A 23,191-nucleotide genomic window follows, 5' to 3' on the forward strand; every position below is an offset into this window, starting at 1 on the left:
GCTGGAAGTTGCAGCAGCACGGTGAGAGACGTTCGGAATTTTTGCTGCTCTCTTCGCCGGTTGGAAATGAAACCATTGGCTACTGACCTACTGTTTCCAATTTCCCCTCTCGGCAAAGCTTACTACCATTTCCGATGACTGGTTTCAGCCGGACGTTGCAACAGCACCGTCTCTGCTTCATCTCAATCCACCTCTTTACCTTTGCCGATGAGCAGGCCGATTCCACCAGCGACGCATATGAAACCGAGAAAGATGAACAGTGCTTTTCTTATTATAAGGCCAGTATAGGGATTAAAAAATATTGTAACTGCAAATTTCAACGAAAAATTAACGTAAAAGGGTTTTTGTCTCACGGGCATAGTACCCCATGGTATGGAGGGGTCTTTGTAATTTACCCTATATAAAAAATAAAAATAAAAATAAAAAAAATAAAACAGATCGAACCTTGGATCCTGCTAGTTTGCTCGTAAACATCTCTGACGGGCACAGCGGATTGGGGTTTGTGGGAGGGCTAGACCCCACCGACTAACCCATTCACATAGCATGAATAATAAATAAATAAACACAAAAGATAGAGAACATATCCAGTAGAAAGCAATGGTAGTCATCCTCTCTAATGCCATTGGCCAAGATGCCTTCAACTTTTACAAGGCCCCATTAAATTACATGCTACGGCTTCTATCTCGACCATGCTATCAGAATTTGGAATTGCACTTAAAATGGTGAATTGGTGATGTCTACTTAATTGCTTTCACAATTTTATTACAGCTATGTTCCTGGCATTTATAACTAAGAATACAACAAAACAGCCAAATAAATGGGGGGAACTACATCAAACCTAAAATTAGGAAATGAAATAAACCGAAATTCTAAGTTGCAGCTATTGTACAACATTTATGCAACCAAATAAAGTTAGTGGCGGTTGTACCCAGAGGAAGGTGGCCGCCTACTTCCCCTATCCAAGGCTGAATAACGATTGCCTGATGGCTGTGGATGACCGTGCCCTCCAATAACCTCTCCGTGATTAGGTGGAGCACCCCGAACACCTCCCCATTGATTGTGGGCAGTAGCTTCATATGCTTGGTAACCCCAGTGACCATATCCACCACCCCCAGGATGAACAGGAGGTCCAGCTACTGGGGGTACAGGTACCACGGGTCTGGGAGGATACTGAGGCCTCCCACTATGTTGGAATGGACCAGGTGGGTAGTCACGGGCTGGCCTCCAATTACTTCTATATTGAGGATCTGTCCATCTTTCATATTGGTGGTGGGGTTGGGGAGCTGATGAAGCATACTGCTGCCTGTACCCATGATCTGGTCTACTTTGGACGGTGGTGGCAGCAGCATATCTATCAGCAGGGTAGTCGGCCATAGGTGGTGCTGTTCTGTGATATTCCTGATTGTGATATCTACCATTTTGGGATGCACCACCTGCAGCATAAGTTGGTGCATTGTATCTGTGGTGACCCCCGTTCTGTTCCATCTTCGACTGTAAGCTGTTAATAACAAGCCGACGTGCGGCCTCCCCAAGATGTTGACCAGAAATGGATCCCGGTGTATTTTTCCTGAAAAAACAGAAAAAAAAAATGTGAATCAAGTCATTACTAGTAATACTCCGCCAAAAGCAAATTTCTGTAGTCCCAAAACAAAAAAAACACAACCATCAGATGACACTTCTCCAAGTTTGACAACCAACTTAATAACTCAAAAAATTCTAATTAATTAGGGTGAAAATTTCTACCCTGTACCCTCTTCTCCGGTTCTCCCTCATTCTCAAATAGCAAATGTTTTCCCTAACTTGAAAATATTTGGCAATTACTGCAATTTAGTTGTTTATTTATAACAAAGGTAGTAAATTAAAGGTTAAAACCATTACATAAAAGAAAAAGAAGAAAGATCACAAATTCTTTTTATACTCGCATAAAACAGAAATTCCATATAATATCCCTGCACAGCCTGAGAGTTTATATTGTGTTTAAATTTTTATTTCTAGTACAAAATTTCAAGTGTATTACCTGTCATTTTCCCATGGCCTCCTTCCATTATCTTCATGCCACAAAACAGGAGCTGGTTTGACATCTCCTATAGAAACAGTCTGCAACAAGAAGAGAAGGTGCACATTCAAATTGTAAAATCTATGAAGCTACTGGATTCATGCACACAGCCATAGTATACTATATACATAAAAATTATTCTTGAAAAATGCATAATTCCTTGGCTTTTACGAGATTATTGATCTAATGGACAACAGATGGATCAGATAAAGCCAACAGTTGAACGTACAAAGAAGATACTAGGTTACACACAAGAAAAAATGAAATGACTTGTATGTAAAAATAGCACATTATTGGTTCAGGCATCCCACTTCAGATTGACCATGGAAAGGCTGTTCCAATCATCTACACCCAACTCTCTAAAAACTAAATCAATTTCAATAGTTCAGATATTTCTTCTTGCTTTATCAATATAATCCGTAGGAGTCATTGAATTCACCAGGGTAAGGTTTATCATCTATAATGAGAGTAGATCAAAATGAATTTTAAGTAAATTAAAAAAAAAAAAAGTTTTTGATGTATTTACTATCTTTGCACTAACAAACTCCAACAAAAGAAATAATTTAAATCCGGTGCCTACCAACAGTACTAAAATCAGCAAATGCAAAGACCAAATGCCCATACAGATCTGAATCTGAAGTGGTAGTTATCCTAAATCTTGAGGTAAGCAAACAATAGAGCAACTAGAAAGAAAAAAAAAAAGGTACTTTCTTATCAAGGGAGAGGAGATCCACAGGAAACATATACCTTTTTTGGGAATATAACCCCAGGCAATGGTCGTGTAATATGCTCATGTGCATCTGGAAGGCTGTATATAGCACATCTGAAAAGCATAAAAAGGAAAAAGAAAACGAATAAAGAGAAGGCAATCACTAATATATTTGAATTTTCGTTATCTAGATGACTATCATGAGTTCAAAAAACACTTACATGACTTGATTATTCATAATATCTTCCATTCCAGTAACAGGAGAACGGAAAATAGGAGGACAAGGATCTCCACGACAAAGTGATATATACCCATTCATCCCACCACTGCGTGTAGCCCTAACATAAAATCAGAATATAATCCAAATATATGTCTTAAAACAAACAAAAAAAAAACATTGAAAATCTAATGATGTATGAACAATGATAACAAGGACCAATGCTAGAGTAAGACTAACAGTGAGAACTACGAACTTGCAAAAGCCAGTTGAACAGTCAGGACTGGCAATCTTTCCATTCACACAGGTTAACTGGACTTGAATCAAGGTCAATGACACTCACTACTGGTGGGGATACTCTGTCATCCCAACTGAATTGGCCAACCCACACCAACCAAGTTACAGGTTTAACTTTTAAGTAACAAAGCGAAGTTGATTTTAGCTTGTATAAATCAACCAAATAAAATAAACAATCTTGCTACAGTCAGCCTGCCTAAAACCAAAAATGGACAAAATGCAAAAACAGGGATTTTTGTGCAAATACCTGATAATTATTGGGTACTACAGTCTACAGGTCCTTTTTGTTATTCAAGAGCTAAATAGTGGACATTCTCATGAAACCATTTGACTAAAAGAAATTCCCATAATAAAATCGCAGATATATCATTGATACAGGTCGAAGGCACCATAGCTTTGCAAATTCATAACTTTGTCTGTCATTGAAACAGGTTTTGAGGAAGGCATGACAATGACAACAACAAAAACAACTAAAAAGAATAATTGGTCACCTACAGCCAACATAAGAAAGAGTTAATTCATATATCAGGAATAGCTTTAAATTATCAACCTAGCTCTGGGATCAAGTTTTTCTTTAATTTCAAAACGCTCTTCATCTGACAATTGTCTACAGCGATCATCAAGAGAAAATATGTATGGAGAGAGAGGATGAGATGAAGTAACAAAAAGCATGTCATGCAGCATACTGTTTCTCCGCACTTCCTCTTCCTACAGAAGCAAGCATGCACATGTCAGTCCATTTGAAACTATATATTTTTTTATTGCACAAATTGGAAAATAAGAGGTTTCTCAACTTAAGTACCATACCGTCAAAGTATGTTCAACTTTTTTGATCTCAGCAAGAAGCCGATTTTCATCAATAAAAGGCAATTTGGCAATACCCTGCAAAACATATAAAGTACTGGTAAAAATGTCTAGGAGTTCACTTGGGTAAACATTTGTTATTGCAAGCCTTCATATCTATAATACAGAAACAAATAATATAATTGGGGAGAGAATGTCCAACCTGCCAAGAGTATCGCTTTCCATTCATGTCCACTTCGAAATCTAACCAACATAATCAGTTAAAAAATGTTAAAATTTGCATGTAGCACATCTTAAGTTGAATATACGTTGATAAATAAACAAAGCATACCGATGGGATAAAAATCAATAATAGGTGAATTTGGGTCTGTCATCAATTTCCTATACTGCTCGGGAAGTGCATGGGAACTACAGCAAGATCAGAACAATCAGAAAGTCATCAAAAGAAAGAAATAAAATAAATCAAGTACTCACCAAAAATATAAAACTTATTAAAATTGAAAGGATGTTATTCAACCTTGCAGCTGGAAAAACCCCCATCAGCTGATTAAATGGTTTGAAGGGGACACCTAATGTGAACCTTATCTCCAACTGACCAAGACCCTTGAGATCAGAAGCAAATGGTGCATAATGATAAGGATAAAACCTGAAAACCAATGAAGAGATAAAACATTAAAGAGAATCTAGATATGACACAAAGATCAATCTTATTACCCACCATGCCCCACCCAGTCAAATGGTGCATAATGATAAGGATAAAACCTGAAAACCAACGAAGAGATAAAACATTAAAAAGAATCTAGATATGACACAAAGATCAATCTTACTACCCACCATGCCCCACCCAGTCAAATGGTGCATATTGATAAGGATAAAACCTGAAAACCATGAACAGCTATGTTGTTTTATGACTACAGTATTTATGTTAGCAAGCAATTAACAAGAAAACAATATCATTATCATCAGCATCATAACCTAAGACTTATCCCAACCATAAACTCTCCTAGTGTGAGCTTGTCTTGCACTGCTGGTCCCAAGCCTAGATAAAGGAGGAAGGTAGTGTCAGGTTAGCAGCCAGCATCAAAACTTTTGCCAAACTCTTGTAGTCATGAAAACATGAACAAGAAAACAATATATCCCTAGCGAAAAAAGAGAGAAGAAAAAACTATTGTAATCCAAATCTCCGAATTCCTTTCGCACTGACAGCCAGGAGCATAGATTTCCCTTGATTCTTCCCAATATCACTTGATCATTGCAGCTGTTGTTCTCAAAAATCTGAGCATTTCACCCCACATGCACCAAATAACAACCATGGGAAGTCACCCCCCACACAATTCTACCCCCTTTTACTCAAGACCCCCAATATGCCAGCTTCTCAGAAACAACTGGATGGATAGAGGAAAACATCCCACCAACCCAAACTTGTCGTGGACTATGCTCCGTACTCCATGTTTTGGTTGTTAATGGACAGTGAAAAAATAATAGTGTTTGGCAAGTCTTTCCATGGGGTCTTTCAGGACTTTCAAAGCTTCAAAGACCAAAATCTGGTCTTTGTTTGGCAATTAAAAGAGGGAAAGACTGGAAGATGAGCACCCAGAAAGACCGAAATAGCTGAAACTGCTTCCAACAGCCATGTAGACCAAAAAACTTACCAAACAACCTTCTAAACCATTTCTAAGGACAAACTGGAAGATGAGCACCCAAAAGCTCAGTACACTTGTTAGTCTGCTGGGCTGTCAAAAGATCTACTTTGAAAGACTTGCCAAACAGATTCACAACCTCCAACACCAAGGAATAACATACACAGACCACATGATCTACAAGCATTTCCCTGATTAGCAACTTATCACAGGTCAGACACTTTTCCAAAGCTACTGTCCAGACAAAAAAAAAGGAACTAAGTTAGCAGCAGACTGCCAGATTTTTTTTATAAATAACTGTAACTTTTAATAAATTAAAAGAAAAAGAGAACACAGAATACTGAGAGATAAGCTCTCTTATCTCTCCCTCCAAGTACAGTGAAATTACAATTATAACTGTGCCCAGAACTGATCGTTGTTTTCAAAACCGGACCAGACCGGAAAAACCGGGAACCGGTCACCTGACTGGTTCCATTTTCCCCCAAAACCGTTGATTTTGGTCAGCAAACCGCTGAACTGGCCAATTAACCGTTCGAACGGTTTTGACCATTTTCCAATTTTTTTATTTTTTTTGTCAGAACAGATCGGCCATTCGGATCGAATGATCGGACTGTTTGAACCGGTAACCGGACCCCTGACCGGTTCGGTCACCGGTTCGTTTTTAAAAACCATGCAACTGATTTCTCCCTACCCCTTGTTTGGCCAGTGAATCAGCCATAGAATTTGCAGTTCTTTTCACCCGATGTATCTTCTTTAGATCCATATTCCTAGTAATCCATCACAATTTATTCGTTTATTCTTGTATCTCCACATCCCAGCATCCTCTATCCACAGCCAGTTCACAACCAGTATGGAGTCCCCTTCCATAATTAACTTCCACAAGTTCATATATCCTGCCCTTTGTACCCCTTCCATCATAGCCATTACTTTTGCCCTTAAAAGAGTCTCTCTCCCCAGCTAGGCCTGAGAATAAAGCAATAACCTTACCTTCCTCATCCCTAAAGACCCCTCCAATTACAGACAGCCCAGGATTGCCTAAAAGCTACTTCCATCAAAATTTAGTTTAATGAAACCCCTTTCTGTTGGAGACCAAACAGGGCTGATCGCTTGGTTCTGAGAAGAAGAATCTGCTACCCCTTCCAATTTCTAAAGAATGGACACAACTGAGAATGCTTCCACAGATTTTAGCCAATAAGCCACTCTGATCAGAATAACTTGCAATAAACCTTCCTTTTTTCCTTGTCTTTAAAGATCCTAGCATTCCTCTCTTCCCATACTGTCCAACATGTTGCACCCCTGCCACACTTCCACATGAGTTTTCCCTTTTTTGTTATTTTGTTGGCCCAGGAAAGGCCGATGAAGCTAAGATCCCTTTAACATCTACCGATGGAGCTCACCTGCATCCAAACAAAGAAGAAAACCATTCCCAAATTTCTACAAGAAATGGGCAGGTAATAAATAAATGAAAGCAGCTCTCAACTTTAGCCTGGCGTAGAGTGCACCAATGAGGAGATAAGCATCACTTTTTCCTTTTTCGTTGGAGCCAGTCAAAAGTATTTGTTCTCCCATGTATAATTTCCCAACAGAAAGCCAGAACCCTTGGTGGGATGGCCTTGCACCAAACCTCCCTAACAGGAAAAGGTAACAAGGAGTTGGGAGAAAGTTGGGTAAGGGATTTGAAGAAAGAAGCACAAGAAAAAGACCCTTAAGGGGTGAGGATCCAAAATCTACCATCCAGTTTGGAAAGGTCAAAAAAGAAGCTTCTTCTAGGAGGTTGAACAAAGAAATGACGCTCAAGTTCAAAATCCCTTAAGCCCCTTCTAAAGCCAAGGTCCCAATCAAAGCCGTTTGTGGAGTTTGAAGGAACCAAGAAGCTTGAGCAAGCTCATTCTTAAGGCAAGATAAGGCAAACAAAGAGTGGAAACGGTTCTTCAAGGGGTAAGTTCCCACACCAAGTCAGGTCCCAAAATTTAATGTGATTACCGGAGTTCAGATCATACCTTATAAGGGGTAAAAAGAAGGGAAGGATGGTGTGTATTGCTTTCCACGGAGAAGCTCCGGTAGCCCTTCGCAATGATCCAGTACCCCAACCATTGTCCAAGAGTCCATGTATAGAGTATACTCACCACCACTTCCCCCAAACTCCTTGCTTCTACAAACTACCTCCCAGCAAAAGCTATGATCTCTCCTTTCTTCACAAGGCACCCGCAAAATAAACTCTCATTAATTTCTCAATGCATCTTATCGACACTCAGGATTTCCTACTCACTTTTCCAACCCACTCTCTACTCGCCATGAATTGCTGCCACACATCTCTATTATGAATTAAGAGATGTGTGGCTCCAATTCACGGCGGGTAGAGAGTGGGTAGGAAAAGTGAGTGGGAAATCTGGGCTCTCTTATCACACCCCCTCAGGGGCTTTTAAACACAAACAAGTAGTACACAAGGAGGTTAGCTAGAGTGGATTTGATCATGTCAACACTCTTTGTCAATACTCTTGGATGAATAGAGAAAAGAACAAGGATAATCTTAGAGGTGTCAAGAATGAATGACCACCACCTCAAAGAGTCTCTTATATATTAAAATATATGTACAATTACAAGATTGCCCATATAGGGCTGAAAGAGAAAAGTAGAATAAGATGTATAAGTAATATACAACAGAGACTATACTAATAAGATACATCAAGTTATGGAGCCTCCACAAATCAAAGTAATTCAGCCTCCTAAATAGGTATACCTGATAAGAATAAAAATTATCATATTTTTATCCCTAAATATTCAGTCTTTTATACTTAATTAGTACTTAATTGAACTCATTATTCTTGTATTTCGATTCAGGGCATGAAAGAAGGCGTCAGGAGAAAAACAAGGCTAATCGGGTAATTTTGCACAATTTCGGCACCGCTTAGTAATCTGGGCATAACTCTCACATCCGGACTCTGATTGAGATGATTCAAGATGCATTGGAAAGATAAGGAAGAACTCTACAACTTTCATGTTTTGAGTTTTGACAGATTCGGACTGCATCAAGGTCAAAATCGGGCCCAAAGTCTAAGCAAATTCGCAGAAAAGCCCAATTCACAACTAAAGCCCAATTCGCAAAAAAGCCTTGCAACGGTCCAATTCGTTAAAGAAGCCCAATACGAATGCAAGAATAAAGATTCCTATCAGATTCAATTTTCTGTTGTAATTCTAAGATAAAGGAAGATTGAGATTACTAAATAAGAGATAGGATAGGATTAGATCTAAACTAATCATTAGGAATTAGGACTTTCTATTTTTGAGGAAGAATTCCAAGGAGTTGGAAACAGCCCCTCCTCCTAAAGCTATATAAAGGGGGGGTGGACTAACACCAAAGCATCAATCAATCTCCGGAGCTATCAAAGAGAAATCCTCCAAGAGAGCTCCAGCCTTCAAGAAGGCAGTCGGCAACGCAGGAGGAGAAAAGGAGGAAGGCATTAGCAAGGAGAAGAAGTTCATCGATCTCAACCTCAAAGGGCGACATCATGAGTTCTTTCTTATACCTTGTTTGTGTAACTTCCTTTATCATGAACTAATCTATTTGTAGCTAGGGCCGTGGAAAGCCTAACCACGACCATGGATTGAATTTTATTTTATTCAGCCAAGTTTTTATTTTCATATTGTCTATGAGTTATCATGCGTAATGCAATTAGGAGCTTGGCCACCTCCTAGTTGATTTGGTTTATGTGAATGAACCGGAAGGGGAATTCATATAAAAGACTAAATAATTCATAGTGTGAGTTGAATGGTATATAGGAATATATATACATGATTCATCTGAACAAAGGTTTTTCATAGAACTTAATGCACTTTCTATCTTGAGAACTCTAATCGAGGGATCGAAGGGTTACTTGATAGAAGTAGGTCTGATATATCCTGGGAGGGAATATCAGATAAATTGGGATGGTTAGGTGGACCAATAGTCCTAGCGCTTTCAATTAAATCGTTGCAAGTTCAATCGTTGATTGCCTTTGTTTTTATTTTTGTTCATTCTTTTTCTATCTTTAATTTTCAATAGTTCCTATTGTTAGAATTCGGTTGTTCAAATAATTGAGGGAAGCTATAGCTCTAATAATTATTTTGTTAAATCCTCGTGGGAACGATATCTTTATACTACTTGATAACTAGTGCACTTGCTAGGGTTATATAATTATAGCTATCAAGTTTTTAGCGCCATTGCTGGGGATTTAATCCTAAAATAATATTAGAACTTGTTAACCTTGGTTAATTTGGATTTTACTCTTTATTTAATGTGTCAAATTCTTGATGTGTTCAGATTAATTAGTTTATGACACGCACTAGGGGTCACAAAACTCCTCCCATCTATTGTGCAGGCCCCTATTCCAGATTTAAACCCACCCATAATGGATGAGAAGGGAAAACATCGGAAGTTGCAACTACAAGACCTGGAGGATCCGGTTTATGATTAAACACAGGGAAGTTTGTTATTTTTTTCTTGTTTTTTTGCATTTATAGTTAAGTCATTTCCACATTTTCTTTTTACCTTACATTGAAGACAAAAAAAAAATCAAAACCTCAATTGTTTTGAAATCAATTGAAACAATGTTCTAGGTAAATTTTTGTGAACCTAGTAATGAGGTACGACCAAGGAGTACATGACTTATCTGAAGCCATTTCTAGTTAAGCTAGTCCTAAATTCAGGTTTAAGTAAATGGGGTAGTTACTTTACCATTGCTACAATTGGTAGGATGGAGCACAAAATGCACCTACTAACCAAGTAATTCAATAGTAGGATGGAGCATAAAATGCACCTACTAGCCAACAAATTCAACAGTAGGACGGAGCATAAAATGCACCTATTGGCCAAGTGATCCAAAAGTGAGACGGAGCATAAAATGCACTCACTCCCGATAAAAAGAGAAAAAAAGGGGAAAAAAAGAGAGAAAATAAAAAGAAAGGCTTTCCCTAATTTACTACCTGGTTTGCAGTAGCAAAAATTGGATTGACGGATGAATGAGTCGAGTATGACTTGGTTGTGTTGATTTGACGGTTTTCAATAGTTAACCTAGAATATTTGTGGAGAAAGATGAAAGAGAGTTGAGTTTAAAAATCGGTAGGATAGTTGTTTGTTCTTGTTTTATTTTTGCTTTAATTTTGTCTTAACCGAGGATGAGCAAGGTTTAAGTATGGGGGGATTTGATAAGAATAAAAATTAGCATATTTTTATCCCTAAATATTCAGTTTTTTATACTTAATTAGTACTTATTTGGACTCATTATTCTTGTATTTCGATTCAGGGCATGAAAGAAGATGTCGGGTGAAAAACAAGGCTAATCGGGTAATTTTGCATAGTTTCGGCGCCGCTTAGTAATCTGGGCATAACTCTCACATCCAGACTCTGATTGAGATGATTCAAGATGCAATGGAAAGATAAGGAAGAACTCTACAGCTTTCATGTTTTGAGTTTTGACAGATTCAGACTGCATCGAGGTCAAAATCGGGCCCAAAGTCTAAGCAAATTCGTAGAGAAGCCCAGTTCGCGGAGAAGCCTTGTAGTGGCCCAATTCGTTAAACAAGCCCAATACGAATGCAAGAATAAGGATTCCTATCATATTCAACTTTCTATTGTAATTCTAAGATAAAGGAAGATTGAGATTACTAGATAAGAGATAGGATAGGATTAGATCTAAACTAATCATTAGGAATTAGGACTTTCTATTTTTGAGGAAGAACTCCAAGGAGTTGGAAACAACCCCTCCTAAAGCTATATAAAGGGTGGGCGGACTAGCACCAAGGCATCAATCAATCTCTGGAGCAATCAAGGAGAAATCCTCCAAGAGAGCTTCAGCCTTCAAGAAGGCAGTCGGTAACACAGGAGGAGAAATGGAGGAAGGCGGCGGCAAGGAGAAGTTCATCGATCTCAACCTCAAGAGGCGACATCATGAGTTATTTCTTATACCTTGTTTGTTTAATTTCCTTTATCATGGACTAATCTATTTGTAGCTAGGGCTATGGAAAGCCTAACCACGACCACGGATTGATTTTTATTTAATTCAGCCAAGTTTTTATTTTCATATTGTCTATGAGTTATTATGCATAATGCAATTAGGAGCTTGACCACCTCCTAGTTGATTTGGTTTATATGAATAAACCAAATAATTCATCTGATGACACCGGAAGGGGAAATCATAAAAAAGGCTAAATAATTCATAGTGTGAATTGAATGGTATATAGGAATATATATACATGATTCATCTGATGACATTGGTTTTTCATAGAACTTAATGCACTTTCTATCTCGAGAACTCTAATCGAGGGATCGAAGGGTTACTTGATAGTAGGTCTGATATATCCTGGGAGGGAATATCAGATAAATTATGAAAGACTTCAGCTTATGAAAATAATAAATCATCTTGGTTAATTTAATAAATTGATGTTCATTGGGATGGTTAGGTGGACCAATAGTTTTAGCGCTTTCAATTAAATCGTTGCAGGTTCAGCCGTTGATTGCCTTTGTTTTTATTTCTGTTCTTTCTTTTTCTATCTTTAATTTTCAATAGTTCCTATTGTTAGAATTTGGTTGTTCAAATAATTGAGGGAAGCCACTAGATGAAGCTTTTTAGAGAACTCTATCAATACCCTTTCTCCAACATGCAAGCTTTTTAGAGAACTCTATCATTGGAGCCCAAAACCGTGGTCCTTTCGGTTAGCCACTAGAGGAAGTCCTAGGTTCTTTATAGGCCACTAAGACACATTACACCCCTAAATTACAGCACAAAGTTCTAAATCCCTATCCTCCAAGTTGATCCCTACAATACAACTCTTCTCATAGTTTACTTTTAAATTAGAGTCAACTTTAGGTTTCTAATCTAGGCCAAATTATCACATTCACAAAAGAGGATAGTGTCATCTGCAAATTGCATGTGAGTCAGAAGCACTCTATTCATTTCCACTCCCCAATCTCTCACAAGAAAATTTGAATCTGCCTTTAGGACTATTCTACTCAAGACATCTGCAACTAGGGTGAATAAGAGGATAAGGGATCATACTGCTTAGTTCTACGCCCTACTTCAAAGAAATCCACCACCATACCGTTTAGAAGTATTGAATAGTGACAACACTAACTAACTAAAGGCACGAATTTTGGAGGCTTAGGAATTGGCAATCTTCAAAAATGAAATACAGCTCTATTAGGGAAGTGGTTGTGGAGGCTACCAATAGAGAAGGATAGATTATGGGCCAAGGTGATTTTGAGTATTCATGGGTTGACAACTGAAGGATGGGATGCGGGAGTGTTGGCTCGAGCTACCAATGCTTCTCCTTGGAAGTCGATACATGCTATTCTACCTTCCTTTTTATCAAGCATAATCTTTGCTTTGGGAACTTAGTAAAATTCTGGGACCACTTGTGGGTTGGAGATTTACCCTTGAAAGCCTGCTTTCCCTCTCTCTTTGCCTTGTCTAATTACAAAAATTAACCAGTTTCCACCTTCCTTTCATCTCTTGTTGAGGGCCTTGGGGTTAAGTGGGATTTGGGTTCCAGAAGGGGAACCAGAGATTCGGATCTGAACAGCCTTTTGTCCCTTCCTCATATCTTATAAGGGGTTTTCTTGGACCCTTCAAAGTTGGATTCACGTATTTGGATCCCTTCATCTTGTAGTAGATTTTCCCATGCTTCCTTCTTCAAAGCTTTAATAGAGCCTACCAATAGTGTTGGGCAAACCTTTCTAGTTAAAGAAGTACGGAGTAAACCGATTCCACCTAGAATTGTGGCTTTCTGTTGGGAAGCCTTCTTGGGAAGGATTAACACTAGTGACCTCCTTCAAAGAAAGAAGCCTTTTTGGTGCTTATCTCCTAACTGATGTGTTCTTTGTAAAGTTGATGGTGAGTGCCATGCTCACTTATTAATTTCCTGTCCTTTTGTTTCTTCGATTTGGGAATGGTTTCCATCTTTGTTTGGCTGCAAATGGATTCATCCACCAGATGTTCAAAGCCTCTTTGGTCCTACTAATGGTAGTTGTACAAAGAAGAGGGGGAAGGCTTTCTAGAGATGTACAAGGGCTGTTGTATGCTGGACAATTTGAGAGAAAAGAAATCAAAGAACATTTGTTGATAAGGAAAGGTCTAGAGGGGTAATAATTGAAGTAATTACGACAAGGATAAAACAATAGGTGAAGTCTCTAAAGATATTTGAAAATATATCCACATCAGCTCTATTGACAAGGCTGAATACAACCCCATATCCACTTGCATCACCTCTCCCCAAACCCATAATGGCTTATAACCTCCATCAAGAAGAACCAGTTCATCGAGTCATAGGCTCTCTCTAAGTCTAGTTTACAAACCAATCCCTTCTTACCAGATTTTTTCACATCCTCAACACATTCATTAGCAATCAAGATTTGGCATGTGATTTGTTTTTCCTACACAAAAGCCCCTTGATTAGGGGATATTAAGGGAGGGAGCACCGCTTTCAATCAGGCTTATAGGTCTAAAATCCTTAGGGTGGGATGCTCCATTCATCTTGGGAACTAGAGCAATGAAAGCAACACTCTTCCTTGATTAATCAATCCCCTATCAAAGAACTCATTGAAAACCTCTATTAAGAAACTCCCAACAATCCTAATAGAATGCCATAGTAAAACCGCCTGGGATTAGGGCTTTTGATCTATCCATTGAATATTGCATTCTTTATTTCCTCCACATCGAACTCTCTTTCTAGCCAGGCTTTAGAGTTATCACTTAGAATCGGCAAATCCACCTACTACCCACTTGAGGTTCTCTAAAGAGGTAGACTTGAAATGCTCCACAACGACCATGTCTATTTCTCTTTGATCAATAATGGTCTCACCCTCAATCTCCAATTTAGAGATTTAGTTCTTTCTTTTGCCAAATACCTAAGCGTGAAAAAATTTTGTATTCTTGTCACCCTATTTAATCAACTTATGCCTAGATGTTTGCTTCCACCTAACCTCCTCCATACACAAGATATCTTCCCAATGTTTTTTTAGCTCCCATCTTTGCTCTCTACCTCGTTCCTCCACAATGTCTTGGGGCCTCCTTCAAATCCAAACTCTCAATTCAATCAAACACTTCCTGCTTTTTTCCTCCAACTTCCCAAACTCCACTAAGTTCCACTCCTTTATTCTAGCTTTTAAGAGCTTCAATTTCCTATAAAAGATCATCCCCTTCCAATTGGACGAGGATCTACTTTCTGCCCACCACTCCTTGACTTTTTGTAGAAAGCCAGGATGGGACAATCACATATTCTCAAACCTGAAGGGTGTTGGTCCTAAACCAGGGTATAGTTTTTGAAGTCAGCCCACCCAGTGAACCTCCCAAGCTACGGTAAAAAGGAATCTATTTAGTTACAAGCGAACTAGGTTTGGTTGCATATCAGACTTGGTGAAGCTATGATGTAAGAGGGGGAATTCTTTCCATTCAAAACAGTTGATGAACTGGTTAAACTTTCTCATGCTGGAGTTGATCCTCTGTCCTGGATTGGTAGTTATCTCCTCTAGTGCACCATAGTTGTCAAGGCGACGCCTAGGTGACTAGGCGGTTTTCAAACTCCACTACGCCCAGACGCCATGCAAAGTTTGTATAAGGCGCACACCTAGTCAGTTGGGTGCACGCTTAGGCGACTAGGCCAGCACTCCAAGGCACCGCCTAGACTAGATGCAAGACACATTAATACATCCCTTAATACATTGATCTTTTAATATTTGTATATTGTTTTACTTTTCTTTTGCTGTAAATAGTTTTTATTGGTTAGTTTTTGTTATTACAATGGTTAGTTTTTGTTATTACAATAGAACCTATCACACATTATCACTCCTTTTATTAGAAGAAGAGTGCTGTCTTTTTAGGGTTTTATTTTCATGGCAGAACTGAATAGAAGAGGGAAGCTGTCCGGTCAGGTATGTTTCACACACAGTCCAACTCCAACTGTTGCTGCAATGCTGCATAACCAACTAGAAGTCTAAACAACTTCAAATATGCCAGGTAGTCAAATGAATCATCTTCTTCTCAGTTTTCAGTCCGCCCACTCTTCCTCCTACCCTCTTTGTTTTCAGCCTTTTTTTCATCCTTCTTGTTGGTTCTTCCTGTTTTTTGTCTTTTCCATACGTTTTTTGCATGATTTTTTTTTTGGAATCAAACAGGGGCTCCACCCCCTCCGTTTCTTCTTCATTTTCCTGCAAACTTTTCACCTTTTTTACCTGCACTTTTGCCCTCATCGATTGTATTCTGAAACAGGGGTTCCACCCCTTTTTCTTCTTCATTTCTCTTTCATCATTTTTTCCTATTCACTGGTGATCTGAAACAGGGGCTCTGCCCCCTTCTTTTCATTTTCTTCTTTGATTTAGTGATTCCATAGTTTTTCTTGGTCTAAAACAGCAGTGGAGCCCCTTTTTCTTTTTCTTTTTCTTTTTTTGGTCTAAAACAGGGATCTGCCTCCCTGTTTTCTCCTTAAGTTCTTTTTCTTTTCTTGGTCAAACACAGGGGCTACACTCTCTTCAGTTCTTTTACGTCCGAATTTCTATTTCTAATATTCTATGTTGCATGCTTTAAGCACGACTACAAGAATCATAAGTAGAAAATTTAGTTTAGAGGTTTGTAGGTTAATGTATAAAACCAAGTAACTAACTCATTAAGGGTAGAAACACGTAGACTTACTATTTTCTGATTTCATTGCCTAGGCGAGGCCTAGGCGCCTGGGCACCCCTTGGTCTCCTAGCCTCGCCTTGGCGCCTTGAAAACTATGCAACGCACCAAGGCCCCTCCCACAATCCTCTTATATCACTCAATTCTTCCAACATTTCATCTCTCCCTATACCCGTTCGGTCCATACAAATTCGTCAAAACCCAGACAAGCCATCCTCCATCTGTCGAAACATAACTGAAACAGTGAATCTTTCTATCAGTTCCTCTACAACTTCCACAACCTCAGTCCTCCAGAGTATAACAATTCCTCCTGAGGACCCCCACGATGGGGCCATAGCCCAACTCAGATCTCTGGACCTCCACAAGCTTCTGGCCCACATGGTATCAAATTCTGCTAATTTGGTTTCTTGCAACATCACTAAATCTGGTCCTTTCCTGATGACTTCACTTATTAGTGCTCTTTTCCTGGCACTACCCAATCCTCTGACATTCTAGCTTAAGATCTTCATTAAAGCAGATTATAAAACTCACAAAACCTAGAGAGTTTTATTACTCCCTTTCCTTCGATCTCCCCTCTCACTGAACTCCTTGTCCTCCTCCACATCCAATCTTAGCCTCTCGACTTCACTGAATTTTCTATTCTTAGTCTTCTTAGTTCCTTTAGCATTCCTGATAAATACTTTCAAACCATTCGGATCTTTCAAATTACAGCCTAGTTTCTCCCCAGAGCCTGCTAAAGATTCAACATCTCCCTTCCTTTCTTTGACTAACACCTCCCCTCTGAATTCTAGACCCAAATCTACAACTGTTGTTTCCTTTCCTTCCTTTTTAAATCTTCAAACAATGCATTTATAAGTTCCCAAATTCTCTCACTTCTCCTTTCTTCCACATCCAGAAGTTTGGGCCAGCTTCCTTAGGAGGGATGAAACTGGTGGGAAAAGCCACTCCATTGTCTGCACTTTTGACTGCTCAAAGAGTTCAGTTGCTCACTCTCTAAAGCTACAGGCCTGCCCAGACTTCAGTCTTCCTGGACTATCATTTCATTTTATACCTGTTTTTGTTTAGGAAAAGTTCCTAAAAGTCCTCAATTTGGATTACTAATTTGCTCCCCTAGTTGCTTTTTCTGTTCTTTCAAACTCTCCACTTCGGATTGCCAGATTCTGCTAGAAGGAAACAGGACGTACAGTACAATGGTTCAGTTTTTTGTAGGACTTACAAAGAACAACCACTATTCTCCCAACTCAACCACCTACAGTCAAGTTGCCCCAACTAACAGCAGTAATGCTGAATATCCTCAAGCATTTGCACCATTTCGCCCACTTCACAATCATTCAAATTCCTTCTTAGTATTGGATTGCAGATGACATCTTCATTGGATATCATGTAGCAGTCCTTAACCAAAGCCTCCTTATTCTATGCATCCATGAACAAAGATGGATATAATTCCATCAAAGCTTGTTGTCCTTAACCAAAGCCTCCCTATTATGTGCTTAAGTGCAAACTTTTGAACATCATCATCTAAGCCTTATCCCAACTATATGGAGCTGGCTACATCAATCCTATCTCTCCATTCTGTTCTATTTAATTTTATTTTCATCATTAAATTATGAGTGCTTAAATCATTTCTTGCTACTTTGACCCATGTCCATTTTGTCCTGCCCCTAGCCCTTATAGCCCTTATAGCCCATTCAACTTGTAATGGATTGCACTCTCATACAAGTACTGTAGGCAGTCTTCTATGCACATGACCAAACCTTGAATTTACTTTCTCTCATTTTATCACCTAGTGGAGCTACTCTTAGGTTCCTTCAAATTTCCTCATTTCTGGCCCTATTCTTTCTAGTTTTTTTTCCACTCATCCTAAGCACACACTCCATTACCACAAGAGTTTGGCAAAGGTTTTAATGTCGGCTGCCAACATGAAGCAACCCTCCTTTATTTGAGCTTGGGATCAGTGGTGTAGGACAAGTCACACTGGCAGAGTCATGCAAATTTTTGATTGATAAGCTTTATTTTATACAACCACAATAAGGTTGCCTAATCAGAGTTTGGATCTGCTAGTAACAAAACAATGATAGGCGCATACCTTTCTTACCAGTTACCACCTACCATCAACACATGACAAAATGCACTTGTGCAATTGATTAAAAAAAATGTACTTGTGCACATTGTTTCTTCTTTTTTCAGCTCTCATGTGTTGAGGATGTGGCAAAAAACTGTTAAGTGCCAGGCAGACTAGCATTGTTTGTTACTAGTAGATCCAGACTCTCATAATTGGGCCAATAGGTAGATTCCCTACATTAGTTCACCTACTTCTGTCACATGGATGGACCCTGTATCTGATTCATACAATTCATCAGATACGAGACCCATTGGGAAGGGCACATATTCAATCCAACAGTCCTATATTAGCCATAGGGGTGTGGTTTCGATTTTGAACAACTAAAATTAGCCATTTAACAGTCTTAATTTTTTTAATATAGTCATTACATATAAAAAGGAGTTATTTTGAACACATGAGCTCTTTTGGACAAAATTTTTCCATGTGTGAGCTCACAACTGATCTGACATGTGTAAGATTCTAACAAACGCAGTCCCTATATATAAAAGCTAAAACTCAGGTCTGAGGACATAAACATACATGGGTTTAGGACCCTATAACTGGACCTATCCTACACTTCAAGCATTGGAATCCACCATTGGATGTATCCTGCCTGTTAAGATCAGCCGGGACAAAGATAACGACTCAGAAGATTATGTCCATTTTGTTTTGATATATTAAACTGGAATAGTGGGAAAAAAGTTTTTGAGTTAAAGGATCTCTACAAACAATGTCCAACTGAGATGGTCAAAAGTCATCTGGTTATAAGGATCACTGGTACAACCATTGCTCCAAATAGAACATATTCAATGGTAGTTCTTGATTCTTAAAACATGGGACATATGACAGATCCAAACCAAGGTTTAAAATATCAGTGTCGGTGGAAATGTCACTCCTCCAAATATAAGAAACATGTCAGACATGTCAAAAATATTGTGGAAATATTGTAAAAATTATAGACATGGTGGAAACATTGTAAAATTTGCAAAATATAGAATAATATTTTATGAAATGATAAAAGAAGCATAGGCACACCCTTTAAACTTTAAGATTCAGGGATTCGTGATAAAATGAGTTTGAAGCAAAACTTGAACTCATAGAAAATGTAAATGGTTGTAATACATCAACCAAATAATCTATTACACAAACAAAAACTAATATTTAACTTCATGCTTGACATGAATATTGAACTAGCTCAAAGTGGTAATAATGTAAGTTAGGCGGGCAATAACATTGTTACTCCACATATCTGCAATATTATCACCAACTTATGTTATAATACCATCTCCTGTAAACTATCTCTTGTACTCCACATAGTGTTGGTAGTGTTCATTGGGGGAATATGCAATCTCAGTGAAATTTCGTGTCACCACACATGGAAATGAGAATATGTCGTGAAAATATTAAGGAAATTAGGGACATTTTAAACTGTGACCCAAACCCAGCATTCAGTACAGAACCCTCTAAACTGGCTAAGTGTTCAATCCCCTAGTCAGCATTAGCCTTATATCCCACGTTGTATTTGTGGTCCCCCAAGAAATGTTAGCCTTCAAAGTTTTAATTCTTTAATAGAAATCTTGCAGGGAAAGGAGGGCTTATAGGAACATGTGGCAAGTGCTTTGCGTCTGATGATTAAAGGCAACAGGATGGACATGTGGTGCCCAAAATATCCACATGGAAGATATCCTGGACCATTTAGTAAAGCTCACAAAACAACCCAGCTAGCAGACCCACTCCCACTATATATGCATTTACAATGGGAATGGGAGCAGGTTGCTAACTGGATCAATCAGTTAGGAGCACAAAAGTAATCTCCAGTTCCTCTCTCAACCCAGAATGAAAAAATTCAGCCCAAAATACAATGCCATGTGTGCAAAATGAGCCAATTGAAATTTTAAAACTTGAACAGCTAATATTAGTTGTGAAAACCACCACTACTGCATTAACAAGGTAGAGCATATTGATAATATGGAAAATGTGATTGAAAATGTGACCAACCCAATAGATCTCCCACCTGATGGATGGTCCGTAGGGGTGGATTCGAGCCGAGCTGAGCCGAATGTCTAGCTATTCGAGCTCAGTTCGCCAAGACAGTATGAGGCTTGAGCTCGGTTCAAGCTAAAGACATGAGCTCGAGTTCAGCTTGAGTCAAAAGCTTATAAGCTCAAGCTCGACTATGAGTCAAATGACTTATAAAAGTAAAAAATTATATATAAAAAATTATTTTTTATTTGATATTTAAAAATTAATAATTAGTTATTATTGTTATATATAAAAATAAAAAAATTGTATATATAAATATTATATATGTATGTATACATATATGTAGAATCTCGATTAGGCTCGCAAGTCTCACGAGCTGAGCTTAATTAGGCTCAAGCTCAGCTCGATTAGCAAACGAGCCTGTAAATTGGGTTCAAGCTCGGCTCGAAGCTTAGTTTAAGCCGAGCCAAGCTCGAATAGGTACATGGCAAAAAAATGGGCTCATGTTAGCAAGATAGGTATTGTCCCAACCTCTTTCCTCTACAACAAATAAATTCTTATCCGCATTATACAAGAGGGGAGAATGTGGTGTGTAGTAAGAATGGTCTAGAGGGATCAATCTTGGGAATATGTTAAGGAAATGGAGGACAAGAAAGGAAACACTATTTTTTTATTCTACTGGGGGAATATGGTGGAAAAAGTAAGGTAGAGATGGCAAGAGAGGGGAGAGAAGAAGCTTTCATTCCAGCAACAAGATGACAAGAAGAACTGGTGACTGAAGCAAAAAAAGCTAGCCATGGAAGAAGGAAAAAGTAGAGGACAGCTATCATTAAAGATCACAGAAGAAAAAAGAGCAACTGTGTTCCTCTTGGATGAGGCTACTCAGGCTTAGAGATTTCACCAATGCAGCACTTTATTCCATCAAGAATGTGGGATGGAAGTGTGTATTGGAGATGCCAAGAAGGAAATACGAAGTTGAGCTGAAGCAAAATCAGAAAGATGGCTCATTGCCATCTCAGAGTTCTTCATTAACAATAAGAAACAATCCATCTGTTTTCCTGAATGTAAGCAGGATAAAAGGTTGAAGTTGGTTTCAGAAAAGTTGCAGAATTTCTTGTTGAAGAAAAAGACCAAATCAGGTAAGGTGAAAGAGACATAGTGCTTGCAATTTAACCCAGCTTCTGATAATGTGGAAGAGGACTTGACAGAAAAAGAAGCTAAGGTTGATCCAAGTAATTATCCTGTAGTGCCTAACCAAAACATTGAGGTGATATACTAGATTAAATCACATAAAATGATTCTGGAACCTGATAGGGGAGATTAGGAGAAAAAAAAATTTACTAAAAGCTGGTAGAGAGGTGAAGGTTTGATGCAGACTGCCATCTCGGCCAAACTTGGCACATCAACAGGTCTGAAAATTCTTCCATTTGATAAAATGAGAAACATTCTGATGCTGGTAATAGAGTGGTAAACCTTGCATCTGCTGAAACCGATCACAGACTTGTTTCATTGAAAAATGGTCTCCGTTGTGCAATGGCTGAGAGCTGAAGGTTGAAGTTCATAAGATCAAACTCCTTGGTCTCATATTTAATCTATGGCAAGTGGAACCCCTTAACAAAATTGTTACAAGGCTGGGTGGAGTGCTTGTGGAGGCTGATACAACCGATCTCCAAGCAGTGGTGATCGATGTGGCTGGGCTGAAACTTGAAGAAGTTCCTCATTCAATCAATGTCTTCCATGGTGGGCTCTGGAGCAGGGTCTAGTTAGCAACAGAATATGATGTATCACTTTGGGGAGAGATTTGGGAGAACGAAGGAGATGATGACATGGCAAAGAAGCTGAACAGTCGGAAGCTGGGGGCCATAATGAGCAGAGCATGGGGAAAAGAAATATGCCAAGTGATTTGTTTCAAAACGAGGAGGCAGTGGTGAACAGTCTAGTTCAATGTGGGGCCCAAGTAGTGGTCAGGATTCAAAGAACTTGGCAGGATGCAATGGTACAACTTGCCAGGATGAGAATCGCGTTAGTAACTAGCTTGGTTCTCACAGAAAGTCGAGACATTCCGACTCTTATGCTAGAAATAACTTAAGAATCGTGTGGGGCCTTGGACTTTGGATGAAAGATTGGGTCTGTCATTGTCCCAAGCCAAGGTGCTTGTTAGAACCGCGGCAAGTGTGAACTCAGGATAGATGGTGGTGTGGATAACCAAAACCACAAGTCCTCAACAAAGGAAAACCATAACCAAATTCTAACACAAAGTAGGATATCCGTAAGGAAGTAGTGGAGGTTTGCTTGAGGCCATGTATAGGGAATCTATGAAGGGATGAGCAACAAATCAGTGGAAGTGGTCAAAGGATAAATGCATCTTCAGTTGTCTCCCAAGCAGCAGCCCCATTTGGGATGAATGGCAAGATCCAAATGCTTACTGTTGGAGAGGCTCCAAGCGTTCCTATTCCAACTGCTCATTGCCCCTCAAATGAGTCAAGTATTGTTGTCAATTCAGTTTTGGACACTAATGTCTTTTCTGTGCTTGAACCTTGTCCTCCGAGTTCATGGGAAGCCAGTATGCCACAAGCTGAGGATAAGAATGATGGGGATGGGGTGCATAGAGAATTTAGGACCCAAAAGGCTGAAGATAAAGAAAAGACGAGAAAACTTTGGGAGTTGATTGAAAGTATGTTGGAGGATCTCAAGAGGAAAGAATTAGTACATGGGAGAGATTCTGAGGAAAGTAG

General features: G+C 38.9%; 1 protein-coding gene across 4 annotated transcripts in view; it reads right to left on the reverse strand.

The window, feature by feature from the left end:
* Positions 1–708: 708 nt before the first annotated feature.
* LOC148848980 (5'-3' exoribonuclease 3-like) overlaps positions 709–23,191 on the reverse strand; it is a 63,117-nt gene continuing 40,634 nt past the window's right edge. For 2 of the 4 annotated variants that reach the window (XM_088949736.1, XM_088949735.1), the window contains 9 exons: positions 4,601–4,729; positions 4,415–4,491; positions 4,286–4,326; positions 4,087–4,161; positions 3,830–3,987; positions 2,987–3,091; positions 2,804–2,879; positions 2,018–2,097; positions 709–1,567 (listed from right to left, as the gene is read on the reverse strand). In XM_088949736.1, the coding sequence (XP_088805862.1) occupies positions 913–1,567; positions 2,018–2,097; positions 2,804–2,879; positions 2,987–3,091; positions 3,830–3,987; positions 4,087–4,161; positions 4,286–4,326; positions 4,415–4,491; positions 4,601–4,729 (1,396 nt within the window). In that variant the 3' untranslated portion in view covers positions 709–912. Of the gene's footprint in view, positions 1,568–2,017; positions 2,098–2,803; positions 2,880–2,986; positions 3,104–3,829; positions 3,988–4,086; positions 4,162–4,285; positions 4,327–4,414; positions 4,492–4,600; positions 4,730–23,191 lie in introns of all 4 variants that reach the window. The other 2 variants (XM_088949733.1, XM_088949732.1) reach the window with 1 other exon arrangement.

The sequence above is a fragment of the Nelumbo lutea genome, chromosome 6 (assembly GCF_056320005.1).
Source record: "Nelumbo lutea isolate HS-2025 chromosome 6, American lotus-T2T, whole genome shotgun sequence".
Taxonomy (NCBI): domain Eukaryota; kingdom Viridiplantae; phylum Streptophyta; class Magnoliopsida; order Proteales; family Nelumbonaceae; genus Nelumbo; species Nelumbo lutea.